We start from the raw sequence: 17,756 nt of genomic DNA, 5'->3' as shown, positions 1-17,756 counted from the left end.
TTACAGTGTGGAAACAGGCCCTTCGGCCCAACAAGTCCACACCGACCCGCCGAAGCGCAACCCACCCATACCCTTACATTTACCCCTTACCTAACACTATGGGCAATTTAGCATGGCCAATTCACCTGACCTGCACATCTTTGGACTGTGGGAGGAAACCGGAGCACCCGGAGGAAACCCACGCAGACACGGGGAGAACGTGCAGACTTCACACAGTTAGTCGCCTGAGGCGGGAATTGAACCCGGGTCTCAGGCGCTGTGAGGCAGCAGTGCTAACCACTGTGCCACCGTGCCGCCCACAACTCAATAGCCTAATCATGTTGTGTCCCCAGAATCTTTGATGCCATTTACCCCAAGTGCTACATCTAGCCGTCTCTTGAATACATTCAATTTTGGTATCAAGTACTTCCTGTAGGAATGAATTCCACAGGCTCACCACTCTTTTGATGAAGGAATGTCTCATCTCCGTTCTAAATGTTCAGCCCCGAATCCTAAGACTGTGACCCCTGGTTCTGGATGCATCACCATTGGGAACATCCTCCCTGATGGGCTTATGCCCGAAATGTCCACTTTCCTGCTCCTCGGATGCTGCCTGACCTGCTATGCTTTTCCAGCACCACTTTTCGGACTGTGATTTCTCCAGCATCTGCAGTCCTCACTTTCTCTCCTCCCTGCATCTACCCTGTCTAGTCCTATTAGAATTTTATAAGTTTCTATGACATTCCCTCTCATTCGCCTGAACTGTTCAAAAAATTACCTATCTTACCTATAAAAACATCCAATGAGGAAACTCACTGGACAGGAAATTCCACACATTCACAACCCTCTGAGTGAAGAAGTTCCTCCTCACATCAGTCCAAAATCTGCTTGCCCTAATTTTAAGACAGAGCCCTCTTGTTCTAGTTTCACCGACTAGTGGAGATATCCTCTCTACATCATTCGTATCTATTCTGTTACAACACGGGGTAAACCCTCCTGCTTAACTTAAACCAGCAAGAGAAAAGATTTCTCCCATGCAGTAATCTGTGAAAATTCGAGAGGCCAAGAACTATTTGAAGTAAACATGAACAACTTTATTTCTTAAATATAACAGAGAATAATTAACTAACAACTACTTACAACTTCTTCCTTTAACCTAACTTTTACCTTCCCCTTCTATAATACTAGTCCTATAAAACTCCCTGATTAAGGTTTACCAAACTTTCAAGTTTTCAAAACCAGCCAAATCTTCTCTTTGGATCTTCTTGTTTCCTCTTTTCTTTTTCTCGGGAATTTCTGTTTCACAGGTCACTGAGTGATCAAGGTACCTTTAAGAGAACTATTTTTCAGGCAGTCTCTACATGCTGGTGGTGTGGCAGTTCTCCTCTCAACTGTTCAATTTTTTCTGATCTTATACCCCCCAAAGCATCATATTGTGTCATTGGCTTTTAAGATTGTCAATATACTAAATTCAAACTTGATTGGAATTTGGTATTTTTCAGGGTATAATTTAAACTGATTGGCCTAATTCAAATCTGTTTTGTCGTTTCCAGGCAACCCAGCTAATCTAGCTTTCGACCAAGTGTTACACTGTTACCTTATTGAGAACACTTGGTACTATTAGGTAGTTCTGCTAGCTTTTAACTCTCTTAAAGGTATAGTACACGCACATCTTCATAACAATTCCCTTCATAATTTTATATGCTTCCCCCCCTCATTCTTCTAAATTCCAATGAATATAATCCCAGTTTACGCAGTCTCTCCCGAAAAGGCAACCCAATCAACTCCGGAATCAATCTAGTAAACTTCCTCTGTACCCCCTTCGTGCCAGTCCATCTTTCTCAAATAGGGAGACCAAAACTACATGTAGTATTCCAGGTTTGGCCTCACCAGCAGCCTACACAGCTGCAACATAACAGGCCACAATCAGTGAAGACTGGGGACAATATTTCATCCTCACTAACACTCAACACTAAAGCCCCATACTGTACTCACTGTATACCCATGACTGCGTTGCCAAATACCAGATTAATGCCATTTACAAGTTCGCTGAAGACACCACCATAGTCGGTCGAATCTCTGATGGCGAGGAAACAGACTTCAGACGGGAGGTGGAAGACCTGGAAAAATGGTGCACTGAGAACAACCAAGCTCTCAATGCCGGTAAAACCAAGGAACCCATTATTGACTTTCGGCGGGATGTAACTCATGCTCTCCTACACATTAATGACTCCTGGGAGCGGTCATCCGCAACAAGCTTTCTTGGACTCTTCATGTGGACGCATTGGTTACAGAGGCCCAACAATGTCTCTTCTTCCACAGGCAGCGGAGGAAATTTGCCATGACGGTGAATACCCTTGCCAACTTTTATAGGTGTGCCATCGAGAGCATTCTGTCTGGATACATCACTACCTGGTATGGCAACTGTACCAATCAAGATCGGAGACGGTTACAGAGAGTGGTGAACTCTGCCCCAACAATTACAAAGATCAACCTCCCATCTACAGAATCCATCTACAAGGCCCGCTGTAAAGGAAAGGCAGCCTGCATTCTCAAAGATCCATCCCACCCCGTTTCTACAACCTCTATCATCGCGGAGAAGGTACAGAAGCCTGAACACATGCACCAGCCGGTTTCGAAACAGTTTCTACCCTACTGTTGTTAGAATACTGAATGGACTCGCAAACTCTTAACATTCACCTGTATCTGTGTTTATGTTTTTGTTGCTGTTTACCTATTATTTACTTATCTAAGCTACTTAACTATGTGATCTGCCTGTATTGCTCGCAAGACAAAGCTTTTCACTGTGCCTTGGTACACATGACAATAAATGCAACTCAATTCAATTCCCTCTTTTAAACTCAATCCCTTTAGCAATGAGAGACAAAATTCAAACTGCCTTCTTAATTACCTGTTGCACTGGCAGACCAATTTCCTGCGATTCATGCACAAGGGTCCCTCTGCACAGCAACAGGCTGCAATTCTTTTACTATTCAAATAATAGTTCTTTTTATTATTATTCCTAACAAAATGGATGACTTCACATTTATCAACATTGTACTCTATCTTCCAAACCTTTGCTCATTAACTCAAAATACCTATATCCCTTTGCAAACTTTCAGAATCCTCTGCACATTTGCTCTACCACTCATCTTAGTGTCATCTGCAAACTTTGACGCACTGCACATGGCCCCCAACTCCAAATCATCAATTTAAACTGTAAATAATTGTGGCCTCAACACTGATCCCTGAGGATCACTACTAATCACAGATTGCCAATGAAAAAAGCACTCTTTCATCATCACCTTTGTGGAAAGAGAATTCACTTTTCATTGGAGATTTGAGTGTGTCTGTTGAAATTGGCGTCCCTTAAAAACTGAATTTTCTAGTATTTATTATATAGCCATAGAGTCATGAAGGTCTACAGCACAGAAAAAGGACCTTTGGCCCATTCAGTCAAAACGACCACCTAACCATTCTAACCCCAGTTTCCAGCACTTGGCCCATAGCTTTGTATTCCTTGGCATCACAAGTGCACATCTAAAAACTTAGGCAAGGGGACAACGATCATCTGACATCATGACCGGCTGTCCCATTGGCCCAAAGGGTTCAGACAGTTGACTGGTATAGAGAAAATAATCTGCCCTGTAAAAAACATGATATAACAATAAGTGCTAGACTCAGAGAGGAGTATTCATGACAGGAGATTCAGGGGGAAGCCCACTGGGACGAGGTCAAATTTGCACTGCAAAAGCCATGCAGGGACCAAGACAGTTAAGGAGCCAGATTCCACAAAGCTAGGTCAAATTTGGGCTGGGATGATCCACACAAGGACCAACAGTAGAGTAGGCTTATGAGTGAAGGTCCAGCAGTTCTCTTCAGGTGATCTGCAGAGAGTAGTCTTCATTCAGCAATCGTTACCAGACAGATAAAAGATGAACTTGAAGGATCGGATGACGACCGAGGGAAGACTGCCTGAACATCTTGGCTAGAGAATAGGATGCTGCCCCTATCTTTTTAATGAGACTGAAACATTCTATGCCAACAGTCTGTTTGCCCATTGGTATCACTGAACCATCCCTCATTTGCCATGATTGTATATTTTCTTTATCTAACTAACTAACGCATCACATCTAAACTACTGCCTTTTAACAAACTCAATAAACTATCAGGGAATTACTTGCAATAAATTGTTGAAGAGTGTGGTGCTGGAAAAGCAGAGTCGGTCAGGCAGCATCTGAGGAGCAGGAGAATCGACGTCTCGAACATATACATGCTCGATATGCTGATTCTCCTGCTCCTTGGATGCTGTCTGACTGGCTGTGCTTTTCCAGCACCACACTCTTCGACTCTGATCTTCAGCATCTGCAGTGCTCACTTTCTCCCTGCAATAAATTGTTGACTGCCTATATTAGATAACTGTGATCATGAACCCCGAAACTCAACAGGTTGCTGTTGTCAGGCCATCAAGTTTGAATTTTTATTTCTGATTTCTGTAATGCAACTCTTTCAAGTAGTTATTGTACAGTGTAACATAATTTCGGCTTTTTTTAATGTAGGAAACTTTAGGGTATTAGAGGTCAAAGAACGCAGAAACACACTTTTCGGTCCAACTAGTCCACACCGATCATGTTCTCAAACTAAAGTTGTCCCATACCCCTCCAAACTTTCCTATTCATGGACTTATCCAAATGTCTTTCAAACGTTGTAAATGTACCTCCATCCTCCACTTCCTCTGGCAGTTCATTCCACAGACTAACCATTCTCTGTGGAAAAAGGTTGCCTCTCATGTCCTTTTTAAATCTTTCTCCTCTTGAACTTCCCTACCCTCGGGAAAAGACTTTGCTATTCACCTTATCTATGACCCTCATGACTTTGTAAACCTCCTATGTTCCAGTGAAAGAAGTCCCAGCCTATCCAGCCTATTTTTATATCTGAAACCCTCCATTCTGGCAACACCCTGGTAAATCTTTTCTGAACACTCTCCAGTTTATTAATATCCTTCCTATAGCAGGGTAACCAGAACTGCACACAGCACTTCATATCAGGCCTCACTAACGTAGAACCCCAACATGACGTCACAACTCCTGTACTCAAAGGCCTGAGCAATGAAGCCAAGTGTGCTAAACACTTTCTTAATCACCCAGTCTACCTGTGATGCAAATTTTAAAAAATTATGTACCTGAACCACTTGCTCTCTGTTCTACAACACTACTCAAGGCCCCACCATTAATTATGTAAGTCCTGTCCTTGTTTGTATTACTATAATGAATAGCTCACGTTTATCCAAATTAAATTCTAATTGCCACTCCTCATCTCATTGATCCAATTGATAAGATCGCTTTGTATCCTTATTAACCTTCTTCACTGTCCACTATACCACTAATTTTGGTGTCATCTGCAAATTTACTAACCATGCCTCCTATATTCTCATCCCAATTATTTATATAAATGGCAAACAAAAGTGAATCCCCATGAAACATCGCTAGTCACAGGCCTCCAATCTAAAAAACAACTCTCCACCTCCTACTGTAAAGCCAATTTTGTATCGAATTGGCAAGCTCACCCTGAATCCCTGTAATCTAACTTCACTAATTAGTGTACGATGCAGTAACTTATCAAAGGCTTTTCTAAAGTCCAAGTAAACAACATCAACCGCTTTGACCTCATCAATCTTTTTGGTTACTTTATCAGAAAGCTCAATCAAGTTTGTGAGATAGGATTTCCCTCACACAAAACAGTGCTGACTATCCCTAATCATTCCTTACCTCTCCAAATGCATGCAAATCCTAACTTTCAGAATCACCTCCAACAACTCACCCACCACCAATGTCAGACTCACAGGTCTATAACTCCTAGGCTTCTACTTACAGACTTTCTTCAATAAAGACACAACATTAGCCACCCTCCAGTCCTCTGGCACCTTGCCCATGGTTATAGATGATATAAGTATTTCTTTTATGCTCCTGTGTTAAAAGTACATTGACAGCTTGTCATGAATATATTCAGTGCTTGACGACCAAAGTAAAGAAAAAAGAAAACCTATGGTCCTTCAAGCCAGGGATCTCACTCTGGGATCTGACTTGTTCAGTATTACCATCAGATGGCATCAGAACAGATGAAAGTGCAATACTTAATACATTTTGAGGAGCCAATTTTACTCTTACCTTCTTTACAGTTTGGCAAGATGCTTTTTTTGTCAGGAAACTCTCTGGTACACCCACTGTCGCAAATACCTTCTGTTCAACTGCATCTAACTGATGAAACTATAATTGGAACAAAATGTTTATTAAAGTTTACTTCAGTGAAGTGCTTTAATATTGTGGTCAGGTTAAATATTTCTCTGTATTTCTCCATAGCCAAAGAGACCATAAATGACCAATCAGAAACATAGATAACAGACTCCAATCATACAGTGAATTCCTCAATAAAATGATAAGTATATACAAATTATTGCTGCACAGACATTAACCCAGATCCTAACATGTCAGCTGGGGAATTTAAATTCCATAGGAGGCGCTAGAGGCACAGTTGTAGTGTCCGTACCTCTGAGGCAGAGGGTCTAGGTTCAAGTTCTGCCTGCACGAAAGATGTCAGTTAAGAACTAGGCAAGGTGATTAGAAAATACCTGTGCAGAGTTGTGAAAGAGAGGATTCGCATACAAAGAAGTCAAATGTTTATATAACATTGCCAATATAATTTCTAATGCATAATATTTAAATTGCTCTCTGACATTTTTGAGTCCAATCTTATTTTTCAAAATTGACTTTTGGGATTTAGTAGGCATTGGTAAAGTCAGCATTTATTGCCTGTCTAGTTGCTCCCAAGAGGAACTATTGGAATATGTGTGTCAAGAGTGCTTTCATTTGGAATTGGGTAGGAAATTTCAGGAAATTGGCCCACTGATGGGGAAGAGTTAAGATGGCTTGTGCCTTAAAAGTACACCTGAGAAAAGAGGTGGGGTCAGGCTGATGGTCCTTCTTCTTGTGAAATAAGAGGTCAGCTCATGAAAGCAACATCAATGTGACATTAGACTTGATATTTTCAGTTTTTCAGGATTTTGGACTTTTAGAGACTGGACATAAACCAGAGTAAAAGTGTAATATTTATTCTGGATGAAAACATCTATTATTATCATTTGTATCTCTCTTGCAGCTTGCACAGAGACTCTTTACAAAGTTACTTTCTGTATCCAATAGCTGAACCCATAGTAAAGCATCACAAAATTCTGACACCTAATGAATGATAACTGTTAGTTCCTTCCAAACTGATATATTATACACAGTAATGCTAGTTTGAAACATTTCTAAATACTGCATTAGTATATCAATATGCTTTTGAACCCAGTTTATCCAAACGATAATTTTCATGGAATATGTGTGTACAAGTGTTGAAACATTATAAGGGATCAATTAGATGTCAGAAGTGAAAGATATTGTGAATTTCCTGAACTCTCTTGCATGGTAATACTGCATCTTGTGATATTTTGAATTGAGCTATATCACCAAAGAAGAAATTGAATTGTGCCTGTGCTAGTTACCTCAGTTACCTTATTCTTAACCAATTTTATTCTTTTTCCCAGAATCTTTAATTTTTGTTTGGAATGTTTATCCAATGATTTCTTAAATTCTGTTGATTTAGCATCAGTAGCCACTTTCAGTACATTTCATGTTTTTAAATTACTTTATATGAACAAACTCTTTATGCTTCTTGTATTAGTGAAATTAATTAATTATTTATATTGTCAGACCATTCAAGATTCCTACATGATCCACTTTAAGTTTCTCTGCTCTACAAAACAGAGCTCCAGTTAGTACAAGTCTCTCATTCTAACACTTAACTAAACAACGAACTGACATTTTATTCGATTTTGTCCTTATGAATACAAGAATAACTAGATGTTGTAATGAATACATGGCTGTAAATATCCCACCTATTTCTGATACATTACCTGTCTAAAGTAGATCATCCAATCTGGAATGCACTGGGAAACTATATCATATGGTGTTATCAGGTAGATCAGATGAAGATAGTTGCCAAGGACCAAACCCTCCAAACCTTTCTTCAAGTCCATATTCAAAGAATCACAGTAAGCCAAGTCTATTGATCCTAGAGGAAAACCAATAAATTAGAGACCCTGTTCTGCACAATAGAGGGGTGATCTTGTTAGAAACGTTGACAAGGTATGTGCTGAGGACATGGAGTGCAGTGATTCAAGAAGGCACCTTATTAAAGCAAGGTAGGAATGATTACATTCCCTGAAGGAATAAAATCAAAAGGTTGCAATCACTGACTGAAGATTCAAGACCGTAGATCATAGCCTCAAATGTGGGTTTGATCAATCAGGAGTGAGATGAAGAGACATTTCTTCACTGAGAGGGTTGTGAATCTTTGTAAATCTATCATCGAGGTTTGTCAATGCACGACAGATGAGTCAATTCAAGGCGCAGGCAAATGGGATTAGTTTAAATTGTGAAAACTGCACGGCATGGGTAAGTTGGGATAAAGGGCTTGTTTCCATGACTCTAAGACTGAGGTCAGTAGGATTGTGGGCATTAATAAAATCAAAGAATGTGGAGATTAGTTGGAATGTCAAATTGACACAAAAATTCAAACATGATCTGTTGGAATTGTGTAATGGATTTGACGGTCTGTATAACCTATTCCTGTTCCCATTTCTTATGTTCTAATGCAGAGACTTTGAAACATGTGTAGCAGATCCAGACTATTATGCAATTATCTGTTCAGTGAGTACTCAGCTAATTGAACAATACTTGTCAGAAGAGCATTCTTCTTGACGTAAAATTAATAATACTTTCGCAAAAGGGAGCTTCCTGAACTTCAAACTCCAGATAAGCTGTTTAGATAAAATGCCAATAAGTGAAATGTTGGAAGTGCCCAGCTCACCTTTAAAAGTAGCATGACCCAGCTTTGTGACTTCCAGCTTGTGGTACATTTTTCCCTCATTGTTACAACTTGATATTTTGTCCTTAATTAAACCTTTCTCCATCAAAGATTCCAATGCTTGTTCTATTACTTCCAAAAAGCTTTTCTCTTTGAAGAACTGTTGCTGCTGCACACCAAGAAGAGTGCCAGCCATAAACCCAACAATTTGATGAAGTGTCTGGGTAACCTTTGGAGGAATATAAATACATATTTCAGTCCAGGGTAGAATTGAACTACCACTTTTTATCCAGTTGACAATGGCACATGTTTCTAGACATCAAGAAAACAAATAGCTAGGCTAAGCTACTGATTTTGTCAAAAAATGAACGAACAACATGACACGATATACTGACAACTTTTAATGTGAATGGCTGTGTAGATGTAAGCTTTAGGATGACAAACTGTTTGAAATTATTTTGGGGGTCTCACTTTATAACTAATAAATATTATAAAAAGCTTATTTTCTTTCAAAGCACAACTTAAGTATTCTGTTGCCACTGCAAATGAGGCAGCTTTAATTAAGGTGAAACTAAATACAACATTCACTTGAGACACAAGTAGATTAAAAAAACAACATAAAACAAAATTTCTGGGACTCGGGCATTGTTCCCTCAACAATGCAACAGTTGAATAAATAACAGTTTTTTAACAATATATCTTTATCATAAGAAGATAAAAGAACTCTACTAACAATTTAAAATTTTCAGAAGTACCATTTGACAAAAATTCCCAGTCTGTAAATTTACTTTTATGAAGTTTGCTCCAGGATTAAAACTAAATAATTTGCTTCGTCTTTTCAATTCCCCAATCATTTCAAGAATATGTTAAAGTTTTTGTTGAAAACTTGCTGCCATAGTTTCTTCTTTGTGCCAGGTAAGCAACGTAACCTGAACTACCACTTTCTATGTGTCTTTGTCAACTATAAGCGTTTCTCATGTCCCAGAATATTTCTGTTCTCTATGCTGCTACTAATCCACTAGTTAACTTGCATGTATTTAACATAAAGGAAATGGAAAAGCCAATATTGGCAGTCAGCAAATTGCAAGGGAGTCTTGTGATTTCTCCTTGACTTTTGAAAGCAGTGTCATTGCCAAATCTCCAACAATCATTGTCAACGTCATGATGGGCACCACTGACTAGAATCTTCATGTGACCAGTCATATCAACACATGGCTTCCTGAATGGAACCTTGGTTTTATGTGATGAACATCTCCACCTCCATAAGGCTCAAGACAAGTGTGTGCTGGAACGCTCACTATTCTCCTAGATGTAATAAATACTAAAACACTCAACAAGCCCTACACTATTCAGGCTAAAACAGTTTCTTTGATGGCTCACCTACCACTGAACTCAATATCTATTCTTCCATGCTAGAGTGTGACAAACAGATCACCGCACGAGAATTCCTCAAACATACTTCATTACCATTTCACTGCTGTGTGACTTCTGCTACAAGGCAAGAGCAACAATATCATAGGAACACTATCAGCTCCAAGTAACACAATAAACTATCTATATCACTGTCCTTTCCTGACTGCTGGGTCAATATTTTGAAATTCCTTGATACTTTTGTGGAAACCGCATCACTACAAGCACAGTAGAATTTCAAGAAGGCTCATGATCACCTTGTCAGCACAATTAGAGCTGACCAAGAATGGTAGTCTTGATGTCATCAGCTACCTCGTGAGAATAAGTTAAAAAAACAAACACCACAATGAGGAACAACACTGGTGAAAGAATGGAATAATGAAGGAGAAACAATATAAACTCGTAAAGGTAGTAGCTTAATCAAGCTTTTTAAAAAAGTATTAACTATACAGATATGGCAATGGTATTTTTGGACAGACAAAATGGATTTTAAGAGTGTCACACAAGTGCCTGTAAAGGTCACTGTAGGAAAAGTAAAACGGTATATGGATGAAGGATTGTAAGCAATGAGTGGAGACAATAATTATTTCTCAGAATGGTGAGGCACATTTTGTGACATACTCAGGGGCCCTGTATTGGCACTTCTTCTTTCCTCTATACAGTATATACATAAACAATTTAGACACAATTGTAAGTGGAATAATATAAAGTGCTTATGCTTAATACCAAACAGCAGATGGGTGTATAGTCCAAAACTACATAAAGTGGAATATTATTCTGATAGTTTCAGAAGAAGGAGGATTGGAGAAGGTTCATATAGTTCATAAATACCAGCATAGACAAGTTGTGCTGAATGTCAAGTTACTGTATTGTAAATTCTTTATAACTTGAAATATTATTGAGCTAGCTCATGATGGTAACTAACTGCAACATTTACACTAACATACAAGTCAAGCATTCTTTTCAGATTGAGTTTAAGAAATATTTGAGAAACAGCAGAGGAGCTTGAAACCTCATTTCTTTCAGGTTATGTTTAATAGCAAGTTACTGATGCAGTCACTAGGTGTTTACAAGTGTCATTCCTCTGCAATAGTATCTCTCACTTCAGTCACACAAGAATAATTGAATTGTTAATATCATTTTTAGATGATAGCAACCAACACATTTGATTCACTCATGATAAATAGATGGTAAGATTTTTCAGCAAAGACATCTTTTCTGGGCTGTGAAAATTCCTTTTTCTTGAAATGAGGGATAGGACAGAAAGGCAAGCCGACAACCTTAATGATATCTTCTGTGCATAGCTGGCTTGTTAGGTATGCTGTTAAGTAAATAATTTGACATATTACAGAGAGAATAACTAATGAAATTAAAAAACAATAACCATTAAAGGTTTTCAGAAATACAGAATAGTAAACCTCATCACAGTAGTAAACTTTATCACTTCATTCTGAAGTTCAATGTGATAATAAATACTGTCTGTATTATTATCCAATAGTTAACTCCCAATTGCCCTTCTGTCGTAAATGTTTCAGCATACATTTCACATCTATGTAGTACAGTGGTTATTTGTTGCTATGACAACTGGCAATAAAAGCCCCCAAAATACAACATTTACAAGGCTTCTGGAACGTTAACTCTGCTTTCTCTCCACAGATGCTGCCAGGCCTGTTAAGTTTCTCCAGCAATTTCTAGTTCTTTTGGAATATTAGCTCCAATAACATTCAAGAGGCTCAACACCATCCAGGACAAAGAATCAAACTTAAATAGCAACCCTTGGCCCAACTCCCCTTTCTTAGCAATTTATTATTTTAGCAGAAATGATATCCACTTCATTTTAAATGGGTTACTGCTTCTGCTAAAATAGCAGAAAAAGGAACTTTGAAAAGATATATTAATATCAAGTGCCAGACAATTACTTTCTCTGAGATAGTAATTGAAAAGAAGAGAAAATCAAAGCAGCACCCCATGATATTCAATGGCATTAGCTTCAATAAATCTTCCACTATCAATATCCTGGGGATTAACATTGACCAGAACCTGTTCTGCACCAGTCAAATAATACTGTGGCTATACGAGGTCAGAGGCTGGGAGTTCTGTTGTGAGCAAAATCACCTTGTTACTCTCCCATGCCTGTCTAACATTCACAAAGTACAAGTCATGAGTAATAGGAAACATAGGAACACAGGAAGAGGAGTAGTCTATTCAGCCCCTTGAGCCTGTTTCACTGTCCAGTAAGATCATGGCTGATCTGTGGCCTAATTCTCAGACAAAGGCCCGAGTTCCAGAATCGCCAACCAGTGGAAATAATTTATTGTTACCCACCTTACCTTTTCCTGTTAATATCTTGAAGACTTTGATCAGATCACCCTTTAACCTTCTAAATTCTACAGAAAACTGGCCTAATTTGTATAACCTCTCCTCATACCTTAACCCCTGAAGTCTGCAATATCAAAATAAAACAAAGAATTACAGATGCTGGAAGTATGAAACAAAAACAGACATTGCAGAAACTTAACAGATCTGGCAGCATCTGTGGACAGAAAGCAGAGTTAATGTTTCTGATCCAGTGACCCTGTTTCAGAACTAGAGCTACAACTAATTCTGAAGAAGGTTGACTGAACCTGAAACGTTAACTCTGCTTTCTCTCCACAGATGCTGCCAGGCCTGTTAAGTTTCTCCAGCAATTTCTAGTTCTTTTGGAATATTAGCTCCAATAACATTCAAGAGGCTCAACACCATCCAGGACAAAGAATCAAACTTAAATAGCAACCCTTTCACTACCCTCTACATTTAATCCATTCACCACCAACACACAGCAATGTGTACCAGTTACAAGGCCCTTATGATAACATCTTCCAAAGCAGCAAGCATTACTACTTAGAAGGTCAAGGGCATTTACATGGAACCAGCAGCAAGTTCTCCTCCAAGCCATATTCCATTCTGACTTGGAACTGTATCACCATTTCTTCATTAACACTGGGTCAAAATCATGGAACTGCTACTCTAACTGCAGCAGTTCAAGAAGGCAGCTCACCATCACTTTACAAGAGCAAAATGATGGATGGACAATAAATGCTGGCTTTGCCAACGATGCTCACACTGCATGAATAAACAAATAAATTGTGAAAATACCAGTCTAATATTTGTTATCACCTCAAAAGAAGATGGTTCAATCAAGTGGAGAGATAGAAAAGAATTAATGAATTATAATCTGTTCCCAGTTTAAGTGAATAGTGCCCACTCAACATATGGTAAAAATGTAAAAAGGATATGTACCTTTAGCCCAATCAAGGATAGCAGAAGATCTTTAATTCCTTTTTCATTGTCATATATGAGATTGCTATAGCAACCTTCCAGAGGTTTACTTATTAAATTTGATACCTGTAAGCGGAAATGCAAAAACATAAAAGAGTTATCTCAATTCAGTTGATGCTTCGATATATGAGAGAGTATACAATATGCTTTGTTTTCCTCCAACTAGGTTTCTTAATTTCCAATCTTAGTCACTGTGTAGTAGGAGACATGTAGTGTCATTGATCAATGTGATTTCCTAATAAATAAATTTGCTTGTCATATGCTGCTCCTGCTAACCAGTTTGGTAGTTAGTGTAAGTAGCAGTGGCTCAGGGACAGTTTCTTTGCTTGTGCCTTAATAACAGAATACATTTGGATAAAATGGGACAGAATTTCTGCTTTTGGTACAATGGTGCTAGTCTTGAGAAGTGCTTAGTTTCCATCAAATTTGCTAGCATATCATCAAACATAAAATCTATGATTAATTAATGCAAGAGGACAACATTACAGAGTATAATTTTTACTTTATTTACATTAAGAACCATTACTTGATTTTAAAAGTGATAATATGGTGCAGTACAATTAATGTAGTGAATATAGGTTCCACAAAAAATTTTAATTAATAAATAATTCAATTTTAACTAAATGAACTATGATTTAACAAAACTTATACAGAACAATTACAATACAGATATACAGTATTCAGTTTCTCAGTAAAAATGTATTCAAAAGTTTTAAAAATGTATTTGTTAACATTCTGGTACTTTGTAAAAAACTAACCTTTGGAAGCTTTCTCATCAGTCCACAAATACATTAACAGAAACATAATGAATGAATCTGTGTGCATAACTAGTTTTGTGTAAGTGGGGCTGGAACTAGTACAATGTTTATTAATATAGATCAAAGGAATGCACAAATGTAACTTTTGTTGGATGTAACTTGCGCTTGAAATTCTACTATCTTTGACATTGGTTTGGGATTTTGCACTCAATGAGCCAGCATGATCTCATAAAAACTCTGGACAAAAGTATCAAAAACTAAGAAAATGTTTTAGTTTAGTTTAGTAATACATGTTACTTTACTTTAGCATCCACTTTGAAGATGTTCCACCATTCTGTTAGATCATTATTGATCTGTGCCTCAACTTCCCTGATGCATCTTAGTTCCATATTCCATTGGCACGTTCGCTGAACAAAACTTAATTGATCTAGGTCTTGAAGATTTGAATCAAATCACAGCATCAACAGTTACTTTTGGGAGTGTGGTGAGGGTTCTAGACTTTGTACGAAACCTGCCCTAGCTCTAATTTGTAGATGGTAGCCTGGATTCCCTCAGTAGAGGAATTAGTTTCTCAACAGCTACCATACAAAATCCCTTTATTGTCTTAAAAATCTTAATTGGACTATCATTAAATAATCTGAACTCTCAGAAATGCAAATCCAGTTTTCAATCTGGCTTTATAATTTAAACTTTGCAATCTTAGTTTAATAACGATGGGTCTGCGATGTACCCTTTTCAAGATAAATGCATCCTTCCTGAGATCTGATTTCCAAAACAGAACACAATACTCCAGAAGAAGTTCTACGTAATTCACACATCACTTCATTGTTAAATTACAAACTTCCTTAAGGTCATGGCCAAAAGTTTGTTTAGCCTTCTTGCTTTCTTTCGTATCTGTGGTTTTCACAAATAGTGCAAATGGATGCTAAAATTTGTTGCTACGCCATAGGTCCCAGTCTTACATAATTTAGAACACATTTGCCTTTTTGTATCTGAAGTGGACAATCTCACACTTCTTCACTTTGAACTTCACCTGTAATAGTCATTCCAAGATGCCCCTTTGTAACTTCTTGCATCCCATCCTCACAATTTACCGCCCCACTTAACTTAGCATCTCTTGCAATCTCAGATATCCAACTCTTTATTACTTCTTCAAAGACATTAGTGCATATGAAGCAATATCTGATGCTTTAAAACAGACTTCTGGAGAACTTAAATTGTCATATCCTGTCAATTAGAGAACAAATACTTTTGCCTATTCTTTGCCTTTGACTTCTCAACAAGTTAATTACAATTCTCGTGTGACTTTCTGACAGCTGCAGAACAACAATTTAAGAATATGTAGCCACTCCATTGTTCTTTAGAGGATTATGGGTTGGAAGGATTGCTGATCTCCTTGTTTTGACTGAGGTTTTGAATTATAGCTTAACTGAAATATATATTTTCAAAGTCTGTTTTTTTTTAGTCTTTGAAAATAATTATAGATGTGAAACAGTCTAGTGCACCAAAACTAAACTACCCAATTTTACATACTTATGTAGTCTTGAATACAGAATTGGATATTTTGAATAACATTACCAGCTTTTTGTCATTTTCTTGTGCTATCAGAATACTCTCTCCCTCTTTATCCATACCAGCTCGGCCAGCTCTGCCAATCATCTGTTTGTACTGACTTCTTTTTAAGAAATCTCTGGCAACATAAGGTGATCTCAGAATAACCCTTGAAAAAAACAAAATAAATCTAAATAAAATCAGAACAATGAAGACAGTTACAAATTAATCATTTCAATGAACACCTGGCAGTGACATTCTCAAACAGCTCTATCTCCTGGTCTCCTGTAAGTTTCATGGCTTATAATATCCTCCTTATCTAGCACTTACCTAACACTTTGTCCCAATCTCTCCCATTATTGACGTTCAGACGATTTTTAATCCTGACTCTCCACTTGAGTGGACACAAAGGCTTTCTTTATTTTAATCATATTATTTTCTGTGGGAGTATGTAGACTCTCACTTTTGTTCGGCTGTTACCGACTGTGCAGTTGTTATGTTAAGCTGCTGTGTTTGGATTAAGTGTTGTTTATTTCAGGTTGTACGAACAAATGTACTGTGTAGTAATGTAATGTAAGGTACAAGACATGATTTGTATCACACTGGTGCCTTGATCACTTTGAGAAAAACAAATGTGCAGATGCCATACCAGCAGAAGATCAGACTACATTGGCTTGAGTTTCACAGTTAGGTGGAAATTACTTCCCATGTTAAGGAAGACAGCAGAAGGGCATGCTCAACTACAGAAATTCAGCATGAATCATCATTTCGAGAATACAGTTTTCACGATTTTCTTTCCTTCCGAGCATTTCCATGCATCCAAGATTGTTGAGTTTAATACTTGGATGAAGTCATATGAAGTAGCCAGTGTGTTTGATGAAGATTTAGCATGTTATTTCTAACTTAATGATATGGTTGAAATAATTCATCCAATAATTTGTTAGTTTCCATCCCAGAATGCTCAGCAAAAAAGGTTTTGATGATTCAATTGCAACATACAGTCTAAGTTTTTAAATGACTTAAAACAAGCATTTCCTCCTTTTTGAGCAAGCTATTTTCATGCTGTAGAAGGGCAAGAAGCAATTGGCTCCATGCTTCCAGCATCAGCATGTCTCAGGCTTTTATAGGAAGTATACCCCAATTACTGAAAGATTCTACACTTTTCAAATTGATGTTACAATTAAAAATAATTGTAAGTAACTTAGGGTGAGATGTGCTCATTAAATCTACTGACCTGGAGGATCTGGGTAAAAACAGAGTATAAGATGACAGATAAAAGTCTTTCTCTTTCAAATACTTTTAAATAACTTGTAAAATGTGTTTGGCTGTCTCAATTTCATTTCATAATGGGCATCAGACAGTGGTATAAGAGTTAAGCCAATTATATAGGTGGTAGAATCATGGAAGATACCAGATACCCCATTCCTACAATCCTTACTATGTCAGCATCGGGTTCAGGATTTATATATTTTTTTTTCCCCACACTACCACCTAAGTGCGGTAGTGCTTATTATTATCTGTTTATCCTTTTTTCTTTTTATTAACCCCCACACTACCACCTAAGTGTGGTAGTGCTTATTATTTTCATTCCTTTTTATTTTTTTTCTTCTTTTTTTTTTAAATTTAACCCCCACACTACCACCTAAGTGTGGTAGTGCTTTATTTTTGTTTTCCCCAGCACCCATGGTGTGTGTGTGCAGGTGTAAGACACAAAGTGCATAAATCTTTATTCAAATTCCACCACCAGGAAGATAGGAAAACACCCGGGTGGCCAGTGACAAGCACTGCCCTTCTCATCAAAGGGCAGTGCTGTGTGATCAAAAACAGTGAAGGGGA

The 17,756-nt window shown here is 37.9% G+C and overlaps 1 protein-coding gene across 5 annotated transcripts in view; it reads right to left on the bottom strand.

Annotated features, from left to right (window-relative positions):
* Positions 1-17,756, bottom strand: part of helq (helicase, POLQ like) — a 53,386-nt gene that overhangs the window by 9,687 nt on the left and 25,943 nt on the right. For all 5 annotated transcript variants that reach the window (XM_043674289.1, XM_043674291.1, XM_043674292.1 and 2 more), the window contains 5 exons: positions 15,948-16,089; positions 13,573-13,677; positions 8,887-9,112; positions 7,931-8,088; positions 6,147-6,245 (listed from right to left, as the gene is read on the bottom strand). In XM_043674289.1, the coding sequence (XP_043530224.1) occupies positions 6,147-6,245; positions 7,931-8,088; positions 8,887-9,112; positions 13,573-13,677; positions 15,948-16,089 (730 nt within the window). The remainder of the gene's footprint in view (positions 1-6,146; positions 6,246-7,930; positions 8,089-8,886; positions 9,113-13,572; positions 13,678-15,947; positions 16,090-17,756) is intronic.

The sequence above is a fragment of the Chiloscyllium plagiosum genome, chromosome 32 (assembly GCF_004010195.1).
Source record: "Chiloscyllium plagiosum isolate BGI_BamShark_2017 chromosome 32, ASM401019v2, whole genome shotgun sequence".
NCBI classification, from domain to species: Eukaryota; Metazoa; Chordata; class Chondrichthyes; order Orectolobiformes; family Hemiscylliidae; genus Chiloscyllium; species Chiloscyllium plagiosum.
This window is presented reverse-complemented; position numbering and strand designations above follow the sequence as displayed.